The 18,253-nt window shown below is 45.0% G+C and overlaps 1 protein-coding gene across 1 annotated transcript; it reads left to right on the forward strand.

Annotated features, from left to right (window-relative positions):
• The first annotated feature begins 540 nt into the window (after positions 1-540).
• LOC115187377 (recombining binding protein suppressor of hairless-like) lies at positions 541-18,102 on the forward strand. Its single transcript, XM_029746451.1, has 12 exons — positions 541-777; positions 1,431-1,469; positions 2,568-2,663; positions 3,258-3,423; positions 3,854-4,028; positions 4,740-4,741; positions 5,684-5,819; positions 6,766-6,878; positions 8,497-8,637; positions 11,014-11,169; positions 13,604-13,707; positions 14,078-18,102. The coding sequence occupies exons 1-12, from the start codon at positions 710-712 to the stop codon at positions 14,448-14,450; spliced, it is 1,569 nt and encodes a 522-aa protein (XP_029602311.1). The 5' UTR covers positions 541-709; the 3' UTR covers positions 14,451-18,102.
• Positions 18,103-18,253: the final 151 nt, after the last annotated feature.

Below are 18,253 nucleotides of genomic sequence, written 5' to 3' on the forward strand. Positions count from 1 at the left end.
TCTTACTTTTCAACGTTGTTTCCATCAACTAGTGACAAAAGCCGTTGTTTAGTTGAATCGGGTGCGTTTGTGCTGGGATGGAACCAAAATGTGCACACCCAGTGGGATTTATGTGGGATTTATTGAGAAGCACTGGGCTTTTCTATGTTATATGTGTGCCATCTGGTGAATGCAATTATAAAATAATATTAATCTAGTTTGCTTTAATTTGAAATGCGGTATAGTTTTAACAGTGAGTTGTTTTTGTAATCTAGCAAATTGTATTCTCGGCTCACAGGGTGAACTAACTCTGTACACTCCAACCCCCTTTCACTGGTAAATGTAAAACAATATCATCTTCACTTTATGAATAACATTTTAATCTACAGTTTAGGCTACAATGATGCTGTGAGGTGTATCTTCACTCCTAAAGCAACCACTCTACTGTAGTTTATGACTTTATAAAAGCGTGGGAATCGAGTTACAGTTTCACCTTGTGGGAAGGAGAAGAGAGAAAAAAAAAACCGAGCATAATCTCGCGATAGGTCGAGTCCAACCCCATTCTTGTCTATTGTGAGAGTTTTTCTATTCTCGCGCGATTTCGCAACTTTCCCACGCCTGTTGTGGCGTCTGCCCTCTGTCCGCCTCTCCCTCCCCCCTTTTTCTACTCTCGTTTATATTTTTCCCCTCGGGGTTTCTGTTCGTTCTGTTGTCCCAGCGGCGTTGGGAAATGGATTTGGGATCTCGCGATTGTTGGGACTTGGAGTTACAGTCGAAAATGGCGCCCGTTGTGACGGGGTAAGTGTTGAAATTCAGAGCAAAAATGAAGGAAGAACCGTTTAAAAAGTTCACTTTCTTTGTTTGGGTAACTAGTTTCCTAACCACTTTTTTTTTTGCACTCGTTTTTGTTCCCAGATAGCTTTGAAAGTGCTTTATTAATTGGCGTCGCGCACTTATTGCTACTTTTGTGTCAATGTTAGTGCGGTGTGTAACGTTAGCTAGCCACAACGAAAAGCTAGCCAACTAACGTTACCTAACTAGCCCTTTTTTTTCGCCAGTAATGATATAGCTAACTAGTTACTTATTTTAGCTACATTTTATGGCTAGATCACCTAGCCATTATGTGTATGCTGAGTTCAATTAAACAATGTTTTATATTTGTTCAATGTTACCTATTTCATTTACAAATCATGTAAAGTAGCAAAGACAGTATTGCTCACATTTGTCCGACAAACTGGCAACAAAGTTAAAAACTAACGTTACTGATTGAATCTTGCCACCTGCAGCAGAAATCTAAGCTACTGTTTAGTAGAGTTTTTTTTTCATGGCAACACTCACCTGTTAATAATCATGATGTTTCAGATTGCTAGAACAACTTTATAATTTAACGTTAGCTAGTATAATGATGTTGCGCTGATAGAAAAGTACCTTTTTTTTGTTTTGTTAAACAGGAAGTTCAGTGAGCGAGCTCCACCGCAGCGCCTAACAAGGTAAGGAAACGTACCCACCACACGTTTCATAACTCCTACATCTCATTTAAACTGTTACATCAAACATGAGAAACCTCTAGCTTCCACCTCCACAGCGTTTTGCAATTACTAAGGTGTAAAACCACTTATCCACTTTCATTTCTTCCACTTTATCATAAGATTTCTTCACACCCGTTTCTATAAAGGCGCACCATTCATACTGCTATAATCAATAGTGTATCTGTGACGGTTCCATAGGTTCCACTCTATGATGTAAATCAACAACTCAAGTGTCTAAAAGCATAATTTTTTATTTAACCAGGCTAGTCAGTTAAGAAGAGATTCTTATTTACAATGACTGCCTTGTTCAGGGGTAGAACAACAGCTCTTTTTACCTTGTCTGCTCGGGGATTCGAACTTGCAACCTTTCGGTTACTGGCGCAACCGCTCTAACCATTTAGGGTGGCTACCTGCCGCCCTAAATTCGCCGTCGTATTTGACAGATGGTGTATACACCCTTGTTATTAGACCCAGGTCTATGTATCTTTGCATAGTTGTGGTCTTACCTTGAATAAGCATTGTCTGATTGTTATTTGACTCAGGTCTGTGTCTTTGCATAGTTGTGGTCTTACCTTGAATAAGTGTTGTCGGAACGGTCTCCACCTCCTCCCCCAGAGGCAATGAGAAACATATGCATCGGGTGAATTCATTCCACCGATTCTGTTGCAACATTTTTATTAGACATAACCAAACGAAATTGAGGGACCTGCCTGAATTTGTAAAATAGAAACTCTTGTTTTAGCGGAATAAATACACCCCAGTTGATTTATATATTTTTTAAATAAAAATGTAACCTTTATTTTACATTTTGCGCTATATAGCGCTGTACCCAAGGTGCATCTGTGCAGCGCTGTACCCCGGTGCATCTGTGCAGCGCTGTACCCCAGTGCATCTGTGTAGCGCTGTACCCCAGTTTCTTTAAGTAGCACTGTACCCCAGTTTATTTATGTAGCGCTGTACCCAAGGTGCATCTATGCAGCGCTGTACCCCGGTGCAGCGCCGTTGTTTGATTCTGTTCAATAAATGTTGTCTGAACGTTGTTTGTTTTTCCCCCTATAGAGAGGCTATGAGAAACTACCTGAAGGAGAGGGGAGACCAGACCTTACTCATACTACACGCTAAAGTTGCACAGAAGTCTTACGGCAATGAGAAGAGGTGTGTATGAGAGAGAGAATGTTATTCATGGTGTCTCTGTAGTTGATAGTGTCTGTATTCATGGTGTCTCTGTAGTTGATAGTGTCTGTATTCATGGTGTCTCTGTAGTTGATAGTGTCTGTATTCATGGTGTCTCTGTTGTTGATAGTGTCTGTATTCATGGTGTCTCTGTAGTTGATAGTGTGTGTGTATTCATTGTGTCTCTGTAGTTGATAGTGTGTGTGTATTCATTGTGTCTCTGTAGTTGATAGTGTGTGTGTATTCATGGTGTCTCCTCTGTAGTTGATAGTGTCTGTATTCATGGTGTCTCTGTAGTTGATAGTGTCTGTATTCATTGTGTCTCCTCTGTAGTTGATAGTGTCTGTATTCATGGTGTCTCCTCTGTAGTTGATAGTGTGTGTGTATTCATTGTGTCTCTGTAGTTGATAGTGTGTTTCTGTCTACCTGGTGGACTGTACTAACCATATCTGTCTGTCCTGCAGGTTTTTCTGCCCCCCTCCCTGGTGGACTGTACTAACCATATCTGTCTGTCCTGCAGGTTTTTCTGCCCCCCTCCCTGGTGGACTGTACTAACCATATCTATCTGTCCTGCAGGTTTTTCTGCCCCCCTCCTTGTATCTATCTGATGGGTTGTGGCTGGAAGAAGAAGACCGAGGAGATGGAGAGAGAGGGCTGTTCAGAGCAGGAGGCTCAGCCCTGTGCCTTTATAGGGATAGGAAACAGTGACCAGGAGATGCAGCAGCTCAACTTAGAGGGGAAGGTAAGGGACAAGACACACACACACGCTCAGACACGCTGACACACACACGCACACGCTGACACACAGACACACAGACATGCTGACTGAAACCCACACATCCTCATTTTCTCTCCCCAGAATGTCTGCAAGGGTAAAACCGTGTCTACACACACACACACACACACACACACAGAGGCAGAAATACACAGTGAAACACACACCCCTCAGCCTTTCCCCACAGAACTTCTGCATGACTGAAAATCCTGTGTATACACACTCAAATGACCTCTCCTTCTCTCTCTCCTTCTCACTCTTCTCTCTCCCCCTTTCTCATTCTCTCCCCCCTCTCCTTCTCTCTCTGCTTCTCACTCTTCTCTCTCCCCCTTTCTCATTCTCTCCCCCCTCTCCTCTCTCTCTCCCTCCTCTCTCTTTCTCTCCTCCTCCCACCCAGGACTTCTGCACAGCTAAGACTCTATACATCAGTGACAGTGACAAGAGGAAACACTTCATGCTGTCAGTCAAGATGTTCTATGGTAACAGTACAGACATAGGAGTCTTCCTTAGTAAGAGGATCAAAGTTATCTCTAAACCTTCCAAGAAGAAACAGTCTCTGAAGAACGCTGACCGTGAGTATGGAGAGGAACACACATGACTAGGACCACACACACACACACATTTCCACAGTAATGGATAATACATGTGTATTATAGTATCTAATATTTTAAAATTGTTATATTTTTTGTATTTTGTAATCCACAGCCCAAAACAAGTACTTCTATTTGAGTATTTGAATGGTTATTTGTAGAAGACCAAACGGTATACAAAATTGTATTTGAGAGGATTTTCAAATACCTGTGTTTTAAAAATTACTTAAAATATTCAACTACTTTTCTTTTCAAATAAAATATATCTGAATTCTTTAAGTGCATGTGAACAGAATTGAGATGTTTTAAATAGTATTTGGTACCCATGTCTGTCTTATATATGTATGTATGTATGTATGTATGTATGTATGTATGTATGTGTATATATATGTGTATGTGTATATATATGTGTATGTGTATGTATGTATGTGTGTATGTATGTATGTATGTGTATATATATGTGTATGTGTATATATATGTGTATGTGTATATATATGTGTATGTATGTATGTATGTATGTATGTATGTGTATATATATGTGTATGTGTATGTATGTGTGTATATATATGTGTATGTGCACACACACAGAGGATGCTCTCACCACATTTTGAGCAGATTTACGGTTACATAGAACTGACTGAGTATGTAAAACACACACACAAGCTTGATGCACAATGGTAGGGTTTTCCTGAGTGGTTTCGGCACAAAGGTCTTTTTTTACGAGCTGTGTTGTAACTCTGCTGTTTTTATTTAACATTGATCAACTTCAAAGTGTGATCTCTCCATGAATGCTTGTCTAACCTCTCCCTCCCTACTCTCTCCCTTCCTACTCTCTCTCTCCCTCACTCCCTACTCTCTCTCTCTCCCTCACTCCCTACTCTCTCTCTCTCCCTCACTCCCTACTCTCTCTCTCACTCCCTACTCTCTCTCTCCCTCACTCCCTACTCTCTCTCTCCCTCACTCCCTCACTTCCTTCTCTCCCTCACTTCCTACTCTCTCTCTCTCGCTCTCCCTCACTTCCTTCTCTCTCTCGCTCTCCCTCACTTCCTTCTCTCTCTCTCTCTCCCTCACTTCCTTCCTCTCTCTCTCTCCCTCACTTCCTTCTCTCTCTCTCTCCCTCACTTCCTACTCTCTCTCTCTCTCTCCCTCACTTCCTACTCTCTCTCTCTCTCTCTCTCTCTCCATCACTTCCTACTCTCCTCTCTCCATCACTTCCTACTCTCTCTCTCTCTCTCTCCCTCACTTCCTACTCCTCTCTCTCTCTCTCCTCCCTCACTTCCTACTCTCTCTCTCTCTCTCCCTCACTTCCTACTCTCTCTCTCTCTCTCTCCCTCACTTCTACTCTCTCTCTCTCTCCCTCACTTCTCTCTCTTCTCTCTCCTCCCTCATTCTACTCTCTCTCTTCTCTCTCTCTCTCTTCTCTCCCTCCTCTCCTCTCTCCTCTCCCTCTCCTCTCTCTCTCCCCTCCTCTCTCCCCTCCCACCTCCCTCCTCTCCTCCTCTCCCCTCACCACTCTCTCTCTCTCCCTCCCTCACTTCCTTCTCTCCTACTTCTCTCTCTCTCTCTCCTCTCTTCCTCTCTCTCTCTCTCTCACTTCGCTCTCTCTCTCTCACACTCCCTACTCTCTCTGTCTCTAGTGTATAGCGTCAGGGACCAAGGTTGCGTTGTTTAACCGGTTGCGTTCTCAGACCGTCAGTACCCGCTATCTACACGTGGAGGGAGGGAACTTCCACGCCAGTTCACAACAGTGGGGAGCGTTCTACATACACCTCTGTAAGTTACCCCTCCTCTCTCCTTCATCTGTCTTGTGTGATTCCTCTCCCCTCTTCCGTTCACCCCGGTCCCCCCCTCTTCCGTTCACCCCGGTCCCCCCCTCTTCCGTTCACCCCGGTCCCCCCCTCTTCCGTTCACCCCGGTCCCCCCCTCTCCCGTTCACCCCGGTCCCCCCCTCTTCCGTTCACCCCGGTCCCCCCCCTCTTCCGTTCACCCCGGTCCCCCCCTCTTCCGTTCACCCCGGTCCCCCCCTCTTCCGTTCACCCCTGTCCCCCCCTCTTCCGTTCACCCCGGTCCCCCCTCTTCCGTTCACCCCGGTCCCCCCTCTTTCCGTTCACCCCGGTCCCCCCCTCTTCCGTTCACCCCGGTCCCCCCCTCTCCGTTCACCCCGGTCCCCCCCCTCTTCCGTTCCCCCCGGCCCCCCCCTCTTCCGTTCACCCCGGTCCCCCCCCTCTTCCGTTCACCCCGGTCCCCCCCTCTTCCGTTCACCCCGGTCCCCCCCTCTTCCGTTCACCCCGGTCCCCCCGTTCACCCCGGTCCCCCCCTCTTCCGTTCACCCCGGTCCCCCCCCTCTTCCGTTCACCCCCGGTCCCCCCTCTTCCGTTCACCCCGGTCCCCCCCTCTTCGTTCACCGGTCCCCCCCTCTCCGTTCACCCCGGTCCCCCCTCTTCCGTTCACCCCGGTCCCTCTCCTCTAATAGCTTCCTGACTTCCGTCTGTTGAACTCTCTCTCCTCTGTTTCAGCCAATCATGTTGTTTTTCTGTTGATTATGCTGCATTGCCATGGTGATGTCGAAGTCAATGCCACCAAGACAAGACTTCAGATAGATATATAGCATCATATAGAGGGTTGTTTATAATATATATATATATATATCATGGTAGGGCTGATTTCAGTTATTAAATGTGTATCCTACAGTAATAACTCATTACTCTTTCCCCTGTAGTGGAGGAGGAAGAGCCAGAAGGGGAGGAGTTTGCAGTGAGGGATGGATACATCCACTATGGTCAGACTGTTAAACTGGTCTGTTCTGTCACTGGTATGGCACTGCCTAGACTGGTACGTACCAACCAGTCTCACCTCTCTACCTACAGGTCTGTCTCTCTCCTGTTCCTACATATTCACCTCTCTCTACCTACAGGTCTGTCTGTCTCTCTCCTGTTCCTACATATTCACCTCTACCTACAGGTCTGTCTGTCTCTCTCCTGTTCCTACATATTCACCTCTCTCTACCTACAGGTCTGTCTGTCTCTCTCCTGTTCCTACATATTCACCTCTCTACCTACAGGTCTGTCTGTCTCTCCTGTTCCTACATATTCACCTCTCTACCTACAGGTCTGTCTGTCTCTCTCCTGTTCCTACATATTCACCTCTCTACCTACAGGTCTGTCTGTCTCTCTCCTGTTCCTACATATTCACCTCTCTACCTACAGGTCTGTCTGTCTCTCTCCTGTTCCTACATATTCACCTCTCTACCTACAGGTCTGTCTGTCTCTCTCCTGTTCCTACATATTCACCTCTCTCTACCTACAGGTCTGTCTGTCTCTCTCCTGTTCCTACATATTCACCTCTCTCTACCTACAGGTCTGTCTGTCTCTCTCCTGTTCCTACATATTCACCTCTCTACCTACATGTCTGTCTGTCTCTCTCCTGTTCCTACATATTCACCTCTCTCTACCTACAGGTCTGTCTGTCTCTCTCCTGTTCCTACATATTCACCTCTCTACCTACAGGTCTGTCTGTCTCTCTCCTGTTCCTACATATTCACCTCTCTACCTACAGGTCTGTCTGTCTCTCTCCTGTTCCTACATATTCACCTCTCTCTACCTACAGGTCTGTCTCTCCTGTTCCTACATATTCACCTCTCTCTACCTACAGGTCTGTCTGTCTCTCTCCTGTTCCTACATACAGGTCTGTCTGTCTCTCTCCTGTTCCTACATATTCACCTCTCTACCTACAGGTCTGTCTGTCTCTCTCCTGTTCCTACATAGTCACCTCTCTACCTACAGGTCTGTCTGTCTCTCTCCTGTTCCTACATATTCACCTCTCTCTACCTACAGGTCTGTCTCTCCTGTTCCTACATATTCACCTCTCTACCTACAGGTCTGTCTGTCTCTCTCCTGTTCCTACATAGTCACCTCTCTACCTACAGGTCTGTCTGTCTCTCCTGTTCCTACATATTCACCTCTCTCTACCTACAGGTCTGTCTGTCTCTCTCCTGTTCCTACATATTCACCTCTACCTACAGGTCTGTCTCTCCTGTTCCTACATATTCACCTCTCTCTACCTACAGGTCTGTCTGTCTCTCTCCTGTTCCTACATATTCACCTCTCTCTACCTACAGGTCTGTCTGTCTCTCTCCTGTTCCTACATATTCACCTCTCTCTACCTACAGGTCTGTCTGTCTCTCTCCTGTTCCTACATATTCACCTCTCTACCTACAGGTCTGTCTGTCTCTCTCCTGTTCCTACATATTCACCTCTCTACCTACAGGTCTGTCTGTCTCTCTCCTGTTCCTACATATTCACCTCTCTACCTACAGGTCTGTCTGTCTCTCTCCTGTTCCTACATATTCACCTCTCTACCTACAGGTCTGTCTGTCTCTCTCCTGTTCCTACATATTCTCAGGTGATATATGATAGATAAGCAGGGTTTGTGTGTCTCACTTCCTCCCCAGGTGATCCGTAAGGTGGACAAGCAGACAGCGTTGATGGATGCAGACGACCCAGTGTCTCAGCTCCATAAGTGTTCTTTCTACCTGAAAGACACCGAGAGAATGTACCTCTGTCTCTCACAGGAGAGAATCATTCAGTTCCAGGTACACACACACACGCGCTAATACACACACACACACACAGACTGATGGACGCGCGCACACACACACTCCTAGTCCCTTGTAGATCTGAGCCAGGTTTGTGCTATCTGGTAATAGCTTTTCCCAGCCCTCTGGTCAACTAAAATCAGAGTTCCTTATTAGACCACTACTTCGTCTAGTGCCTCCCTGTTTAATGAGGGTTTCTTATTGGACCACTAGTTCGTCTAGTCCCTCCCTGTTTAATGAGGGTTTCTTATTGGACCACTAGTTCATCTAGTCCCTCCCTGTTTAACTTCTTACATCTAGGGGTTCCGCTAGCGGAACGGCTCGCCAATATCCAATGGAAGAACGTGGTGCGAAATACAAACACCTCAAAAATGCAATAATTTCAATTTTTCAAACATACGACTATTTTACACCATTTGAAAGATAAGACTCTCGTTAATCTAACCACATTGTCCGATTTCAAAAAGGCTTTACAGCGAAAGCAAAACATTAGATTATGTTAGTAGAGTACACAGCCAAAAATAATCACACAGCCATTTTCCATGCAAGCATATATGTCACAAAAACACAGCTAAATGCAGCACTATCCTTTGATGATCTTCATCAGATGACAATCCTAGGACATTATGTTATACAATACATGTATGTTTTGTTCATATTTATATCAAAAAACTGCTTTTTTCATTGGCATGTGATGTTCAGAAATTGTATTCCCACCAAAAACTTCCGGTGAATTTACTAAATTACTCATCATAAACGTTGACAAAATACATAACAATTATTTTAAGAATTATAGATACAGAACTCCTTTATGCAATCGCTATGTCAGATTTTAAAATAGCTTTTCGGCGAAAGCACATTTTGCAATATTCTGAGTACATAGCTCAGCCATCACGGTGAGCTATTCAGACACCCGCCAAGTTCGGGGCTCACTAAACTCAGAATTAGTATTAGAAAAATTGTATTACCTTTGCTGATCTTTGTCAGAATGCACTCCCAGGACTGCTACTTCCACAAGAAATGATGTTTTTGTTCCAAATAATCCATAGTTATGTCCAAATACCTCCGTTTTGTTTGTGCGTTCAGGTCACTATCCAAAGGGTAACACGCAAGCGCAATTCGAGACAAAAAAATTCAAAATGTTCCATTACCGTACTTAGAAGCATGTCAAACGCTGTTTATAATCAATTTTTATGGTATTTCTCTCGTAAAATAGAGATAATATTCCAACCGGACGATAGTGTATTCATTCAAAGAGGAAAAGAAAAAACAGCGTGGTCTCGTGAACGCGCATATCCAATCTCTTAGTCACCAGGCAGACCACTGAGAAACTGAGCTACTATACTCTGCCCAGAGACAGGAGATGCCTCAATCCGCTTTCTGAAGGCTTTAGAGAGCCAATGGAAGCCTTAGAAAGTGCTACGTAACCCCACAGATACTGTAGTTTCAATAGAGAACCAAAAGAAGAACTACAAATTCTCAGACAGGCCACTTCCTGCTTGGAATTTTCTCAGGGTTTTGCCTGCCATATGAGTTCTGTTATACTCACAGACACCATTCAAACAGTTTTAGAAACTTTAGAGTGTTTTCTATCCTAATCTACTACTCTGGGCCCGAGAAGTAGGCCGTTTAATTTGGGTACGTTTTTCATCCGGCCGTGAAAATACTGCCCCCTATAGCGAAGAAGTTAATGAGCGTTTCTTATTGGACCACTAGTTCATCTAGTCCCTCCCCGTTTAATGAGGGTTTCTTATTGGACCACTTGGACCACATCAACGCCATTGTAAAATGCTGTTTTTGGATATAAATATGAACTTGATAAAACCAAAAATGCATGTATTGTCTAACATAATGTCCTAGGAGTGTCATCTGATGAAGATTGTCAAAGGTTAGTGCATAATTTTAGCTGGTTTTCTGCTTTTGGTGACGCGTCTTTACATTGACAAAACATTACACACAGCTATTTTCAATGTACTGTCCTAACATAATCTAACTTTATGCTTTCGCCGTAAAGCCTTTTTGAAATCGGACAACGTGGTTAGATTAAGGAGATGTTTATCTTTCAAAGGGTGTAAGATAGTTGTATGTTTGAGAAATTTGAATTATGACATTTAATTGTTTTTGAAATTTGGCGCTCTTGATATTTCACCTGTTGTTGATAGGGTGTACCAGGGGTGGGACGCTTGCCCATAGAAGTTAAATACGCAACACCTGGCCACACCCACCGAGCGGGAGCGAAGTCTGTTCCAGGACGTTTTGGGGAAACGTGTCGTTCTGTACAAACTGTTACGCAACTTAGCCCACGTTAACTCGAACTGAACGCACCTCAGTAAGGAGATAATGAACTACTAATTAGCATATCTCCTCCCCCAGGCCACGCCCTGCCCCAAAGAGCCCAGTAAGGAGATGATAAACGATGGAGCGTCCTGGACCATCATCAGTACAGACAAGGCAGAGTACACCTTCTACCAGGGGATGGGTCCTGTACTCTGTCCTGTTACACCGGTTCCTGTGGTGGAGAGTCTGCAGGTACACACACATTAACACACACCTAAACACACACACCTAAATACACACACACACACACATTAACATATACCTAAACACACACACACCTAAATATACACACATTAACATACACCTAAACACACACACAGTATATTCTCTACTGAAACACTAACTTTCATAACCGGAGAAAGTGACACACTGGATGCTCTCACCACATATCTAGATACTCTCTCACACACACTAACCCTCTGTTGTCTCTGTAGTTGACTGGTGGAGGTGATGTGGCCATGTTGGAGCTGACAGGACCCACACTAACCCTCTGTTGTCTCTGTAGTTGAATGGTGGAGGTGATGTGGCCATGTTGGAGCTGACAGGACCCACACTAACCCTCTGTTGTCTCTGTAGTTGAATGGTGGAGGTGATGTGGCCATGTTGGAGATGACAGGACCCACACTAACCCTCTGTTGTCTCTGTAGTTGAATGGTGGAGGTGATGTGGCCATGTTGGAGCTGACAGGACCCACACTAACCCTCTGTTGTCTCTGTAGTTGAATGGTGGAGGTGATGTGGCCATGTTGGAGATGACAGGACCCACACTAACCCTCTGTTGTCTCTGTAGTTGAATGGTGGAGGTGATGTGACCATGTTGGAGCTGACAGGACCCACACTAACCCTCTGTTGTCTCTGTAGTTGAATGGTGGAGGTGATGTGGCCATGTTGGAGCTGACAGGACCCACACTAACCCTCTGTTGTCTCTGTAGTTGAATGGTGGAGGTGATGTGGCCATGTTGGAGCTGACAGGACCCACACTAACCCTCTGTTGTCTCTGTAGTTGAATGGTGGAGGTGATGTGACCATGTTGGAGATGACAGGACCCACACTAACCCGCTGTTGTCTCTGTAGTTGAATGGTGGAGGTGATGTGGCCATGTTGGAGATGACAGGACCCACACTAACCCGCTGTTGTCTCTGTAGTTGAATGGTGGAGGTGATGTGGCCATGTTGGAGATGACAGGACCCACACTAACCCTCTGTCTCTGTAGTTGAATGGTGGAGGGGATGTGACCATGTTGGAGCTGACAGGACCCACACTAACCCTCTGTTGTCTCTGTAGTTGAATGGTGGAGGTGATGTGGCCATGTTGGAGCTGACAGGACCCACACTAACCCTCTGTTGTCTCTGTAGTTGAATGGTGGAGGTGATGTGGCCATGTTGGAGATGACAGGACCCACACTAACCCTCTGTTGTCTCTGTAGTTGAATGGTGGAGGTGATGTGACCATGTTGGAGCTGACAGGACCCACACTAACCCTCTGTTGTCTCTGTAGTTGAATGGTGGAGGTGATGTGGCCATGTTGGAGATGACAGGACCCACACTAACCCTCTGTTGTCTCTGTAGTTGAATGGTGGAGGTGATGTGGCCATGTTGGAGATGACAGGACCCACACTAACCCTCTGTTGTCTCTGTAGTTGAATGGTGGAGGTGATGTGGCCATGTTGGAGCTGACAGGACCCACACTAACCCTCTGTTGTCTCTGTAGTTGAATGGTGGAGGTGATGTGACCATGTTGGAGCTGACAGGACCCACACTAACCCTCTGTTGTCTCTGTAGTTGAATGGTGGAGGTGATGTGGCCATGTTGGAGATGACAGGACCCACACTAACCCTCTGTTGTCTCTGTAGTTGAATGGTGGAGGTGATGTGGCCATGTTGGAGCTGACAGGACCCACACTAACCCTCTGTTGTCTCTGTAGTTGAATGGTGGAGGTGATGTGGCCATGTTGGAGCTGACAGGACCCACACTAACCCTCTGTTGTCTCTGTAGTTGAATGGTGGAGGGGATGTGACCATGTTGGAGCTGACAGGACCCACACTAACCCTCTGTCTCTGTAGTTGAATGGTGGAGGTGATGTGGCCATGTTGGAGCTGACAGGACCCACACTAACCCTCTGTTGTCTCTGTAGTTGAATGGTGGAGGTGATGTGGCCATGTTGGAGCTGACAGGACCCACACTAACCCTCTGTTGTCTCTGTAGTTGAATGGTGGAGGGGATGTGACCATGTTGGAGCTGACAGGACCCACACTAACCCTCTGTCTCTGTAGTTGAATGGTGGAGGTGATGTGGCCATGTTGGAGCTGACAGGACCCACACTAACCCTCTGTTGTCTCTGTAGTTGAATGGTGGAGGTGATGTGGCCATGTTGGAGCTGACAGGACCCACACTAACCCTCTGTTGTCTCTGTAGTTGAATGATGGAGGTGATGTGGCCATGTTGGAGATGACAGGACCCACACTAACCCTCTGTTGTCTCTGTAGTTGAATGGTTGAGGTGATGTGGCCATGTTGGAGCTGACAGGACCCACACTAACCCTCTGTTGTCTCTGTAGTTGAATGGTGGAGGTGATGTGACCATGTTGGAGATGACAGGACCCACACTAACCCTCTGTTGTCTCTGTAGTTGAATGGTGGAGGGGATGTGGCCATGTTGGAGCTGACAGGACAGAACTTTGCTCCAGATCTCAGAGTCTGGTTTGGAGATATAGAGGCTGACACTATGTACAGGTAAGGTGTGTGTGTGTGTGTGTGTGTGTGGGGGGGGGGGGGGTGTATGGCTGGCATGGTAACTGTATAATTGTGTAATTGACAATTATGGATGAAGACTGTCATAAATACAATTATTAAAACGGCTATTTTATTTTTGTATGAACTCAATTTTTAAGAGGACAGACTTTTCCCAAAAGCAGTAAATTTAAAAGGGAGGTACAAACCACAGCCACAACTGATATCTGGAGAGACCAGAGGAGGCTAACCTAACCCGTTTTAAATTGTTGTTAAGTTGACAAACGGCTGACATGCGGTCGAGTCCGTTTCCGTGGTAACACGGACTCTACAACGTGGTGAATCTGTCTTTGTCTAACCCCTTCTGTCCCAGGTGTGGAGAGAGCGTGCTCTGCGTGGTGCCTGACATCTCTGCCTTCAGAGAGGGGTGGCGCTGGGTCCGTCAGCCCGTCCAGGTCCCCGTCACCTTGGTCCGCAACGACGGCGTCATCTACTCCACGGCCCTCACCTTCACCTATACCCCAGAACCAGGCCCTCGCCTTCACTGCAGCGCTGCCGGGGCCATCCTCCAGGCCCACAGTCACAGTATCTCATCCTCACCTTCCTCTTCCTCAGGGAGTCTGGGGATGGGAGGTTTAGGGGGGTTGGCGGAAGGACAGGCGGGCTACGGGATTGGCCAAGGGGGAGGGTCAACCAATAGCGTTGGGTTGTTGTCGGGTTCATCGGTGATGTCTGTTTCATCATAGCAGTGGGGAAGTGTGTGTATGAGAGGATCATGGACCTGCTTTGGAACCACACACGCTCGCTTGCTCGCTCAAGGACTCTTTGGAAAGGGAGCGATTGAGTTGAGGAGGGGAAGGGAAGAAGAGAGATGAGGTTCTGATGAAAGACAGACCTGGACGGAGGGGATCCCCCTCTGGCGCCCCCGTGTGGCCATTTGTGGACATGACACTGCAGCCTGGGTCATTCAGTCTGGGAGAGGTTTCACCTCCAGGATGACACATGACACTGCAGCCTGGGTCATTCAGTCTGGGAGAGGTTTCACCTCCAGGATGACACATGACACTGCAGCCTGGGTCATTCAGTCTGGGAGAGGTTTCACCTCCAGGATGACACAATAACTAGGAGCCCTTTGTATACATTTGGAGAACAGCTTTTTTTATTTTATTTTTTTTCAACACTCACTCTTTCTACAAAGTTTAGATTTTTTTTTTGACCACAACAAAGGGCTTGGTAATGATGGAAGTATCACTCATGTGCAGAGAAACTTCATTATTGTTTATGGGGAAACATTTATTATAGTAACAATTTTTACGGACCAAGGAATATTATTATTATTATAGTATTTGAATCTTTATGATATTTTATAAGCTTTAGCCGAGGTACATTTTCTAATGTTTTTTGTATTATAACGTTTTAGGAAGTACACTTTTTGTTACCAAATAGTTTTTTTGTTTTTTCTCTCCATTTGAGATTGATTAACGTGATTCAGGCTGCGTCTCAATCGCCTAAACTGGATTCCTCCCTTCAATCATATTAGTGTGACTGAGTGAAGCAACCTCAGTGCTTGTGCAAAGATCAGGGTTGTAGTTATCTGAATAGGGCTAGAGTTGAACAAGTGAATGCAAACTTGCAGTAGGTTATCTCCATCTACCCCATCTCTTTCACCTTCTCTGTCCTGTCCAGATATTAAGGAGAGGAAATTAGGCTTGGGGTAAAGGGAGGAAGGAAGCCATTTTAGACGGTTGAGACGCACCCCATAATCTCAGCCGGTTTCTACAGCAATCTTAAATCTTCCTGGCCAATCGCCTTAAATCGATCAGTCTCTCACCAGACCTTTTTAGAAAAAAAATATGTACTTTTTTTTTTCTTTCTATGTTGTTGTATATAAGGTTGTCGTTTTCTGAAACTGTATAAGAGTGTTTGGTCGACACTCGTCATGCCAAGGCCTGGGAATGTTTAATCATGTCGTTGGTCTGTCTCTCAAATGACACCTGATTTCCTAAATAGTGCACTACTTTTGACCAGGGCCCTCCTATGGGGGATCCTAAATAGGGATTGGAGTGCCGTTTGGGATGCAGAAGTTGTTTTTACACTACCGTTTCGGCCTCGTTCCCAAATCGGCTCCTAGCACCTTGCCACTAGTAGACGTTTGTGTAAATCTGAGAGGATTGGACAAGTATTAACAATATGGTAGTCACCCCTCTAGCCTTCTGGTCTTGGGGTAATTCATGCCATTTTGATTACTTAGTGCATACTATCTAGGAGGACATTTGCTTACCTAGTGCACACTATCTAGGGGCTAGGGATTGGTTTGGGACTGGGCAGAAATATTTTTTTTAACAAAGAGCTTTAAAAAAATACCACCACTGCCTTTACCTTGTAACACTTCCAACCAGCTCCCCCTCTTATCTAATGAAGCCGTAGCATCAAACAGAAATCACTTGCGTCGCTAAGCTGATAGCCCACTACACTGTACATTTAATTAGCTAAAGCTTCATTGGAATTCAATTGGCTAAGCTAATGGCTAATGCTACAATGTAATTATATGAGTGAAGCTAAGCTGAAGCTAATGCTACTATGTAGTTCTATTAGTGAAGCTAAGCTAACGCTAAGCTACAATGTAATTCTAGTGGTGAAGCTAATGCTAATATGTAATTAATGTCACTTGGCTACAGCTAAACTTAATTGAAATCACGTTGCCTTAAAAACCACTCCCTAGCAAGAGACTGTTTTCTGTCTCACCACTGTGTCTTCTCACAAAGTAGCCTTTTTGTAGCTAAAGTGTTTCACACGTCACGTCAGATAGCTAGCCTACCAGTTGGTGTGTTTTTATTGTTGTTCATCATGAGGGAATCATTTTATATGTTCACCATACAACTACAGTGTTTCCCACTGTAGAAAACGTTTATTGAAATGATCGCCACAATGTGTGTCCCAACTTCTTGGGGTTTGGTCGATGGAACCTGTCACCTGTTGCTACCTGTCAGTCATTGGTGCTGTACTACATTGAAAGGGATGGTTGCTCTGTTACTATGGGAACAGGTTGTTATTATAACACATACTGTAAAGTAACTGGGTCTAACTGATTGATTTTGTTTGAATTGTAAAACATTTTCTTTTACCGGTATTCGTCTTGGATCAATTCTCGTAGTGCTATTGCTTTTTGGTGTTATTCATTGATAAAACCCTGTGGAAGTTATTTGTCCACAGGTTCTCAAATACAGGTCACTAATTTTTGCCTTTTTTGGAAGAAATTGTCTTTGGTCTGCTCTGCTTTAATTGTGGTGCCTTGCCCCTTAACAAGTAAGAGGAACAATATGACTGTTCTCAAATCTGTGGTCCCCACCCTAACCAGTATAAGCTACACAACTACAAACTGGCCTGGGATCATTTGTTACATTATGATTTTTCCTCCTTCATATTGGTGGTGTCTCTTGGGTTGTATTCACTAGGAAGCTAAACAGAATCAAACTCTGCAGGAAACTACCTGAACTTGTCTAAATAAGAAACGCTTGTTTTCGTTTTTTCCCCATTTGATTTGCTGTAATGAATACAACCCTGGTCCAAAACCTCTTTCTCCCTTCCCTGTTACAGCTAAACCACTCGTATTGCCTTCGCTTAGCCCCTGGAGCGAGCCATCGCTGCTTCTGCTGGGCTGTAGTGTGAATGCAGGATTTTATTCCAGCTCTAACATACCTAATTTAATCTAGCCTAATCATGGTCAACAAATCAATTCAAGACCAGGAGTAGTGGATTCATTTTCAGTTGTGTTAGAGCTGGGTCGGGACAAAAACCTGCACACACAACTCTTAAGAAGAGAGTTGTGTACCCCAGCCTTATCTATAGTGTAGATGAACCTAACACAGAAATAGCACCACCCTGTGGTTGTCTGGGTTGAGGACACTGATCTGATGCCTAATTCACACTAAATGGAGGCGTATATCAGTCCAGTACAGCTCGGGTTTGGCCCTATAGTTGTGAATCAAGTGTTTTGCTTTCCTGAGAACTGAAACGATAACCAATACTCTCTTAACATGCCAAATGAATGAACTTTTCCCTTGTTTTAACTTAGTGTCTGCATCTGAACGGGGACCCTATTCCATATATAGGTCACTACCTACAGAGCCTGATCAAAAGTATCACTGTGTAGGGAATAGGTTGCCAGTTCAGACAAAGACAGTGTTTTTCATGCTTTTGGACCTCAAGACAGGCAGCTTTTTTAAAACCACATAAAAAAAAGGCAAAATAAATAAAATGCATTGTTTGTTTTATTAAATTTCTCTGAAGAAAAGGTCTTTATGCCTTCAGCTCTCTTGGTTGAGAGGGTCACTAAAAAGGCAGGTCTGACAACAGTGTTGGCAAAAGAAAAGGTCAATAAATACAATTTGGGAGTTGGCTTGTCTCTCAGTTTGTTTCCTGTAATAGGTTTGATCCATCAGTTCGTCCATGTTTATTTGTCATCCACCCAGCTATGTTGACACTAGAGTTGGAGTCCGTTCCTCTTCAGTTCGAGGCCAGGCACCATAGCGTTAAATTACATTTTTGC

This window comes from Salmo trutta, unplaced genomic scaffold (assembly GCF_901001165.1).
Source record: "Salmo trutta unplaced genomic scaffold, fSalTru1.1, whole genome shotgun sequence".
Lineage (NCBI taxonomy): Eukaryota > Metazoa > Chordata > Actinopteri > Salmoniformes > Salmonidae > Salmo > Salmo trutta.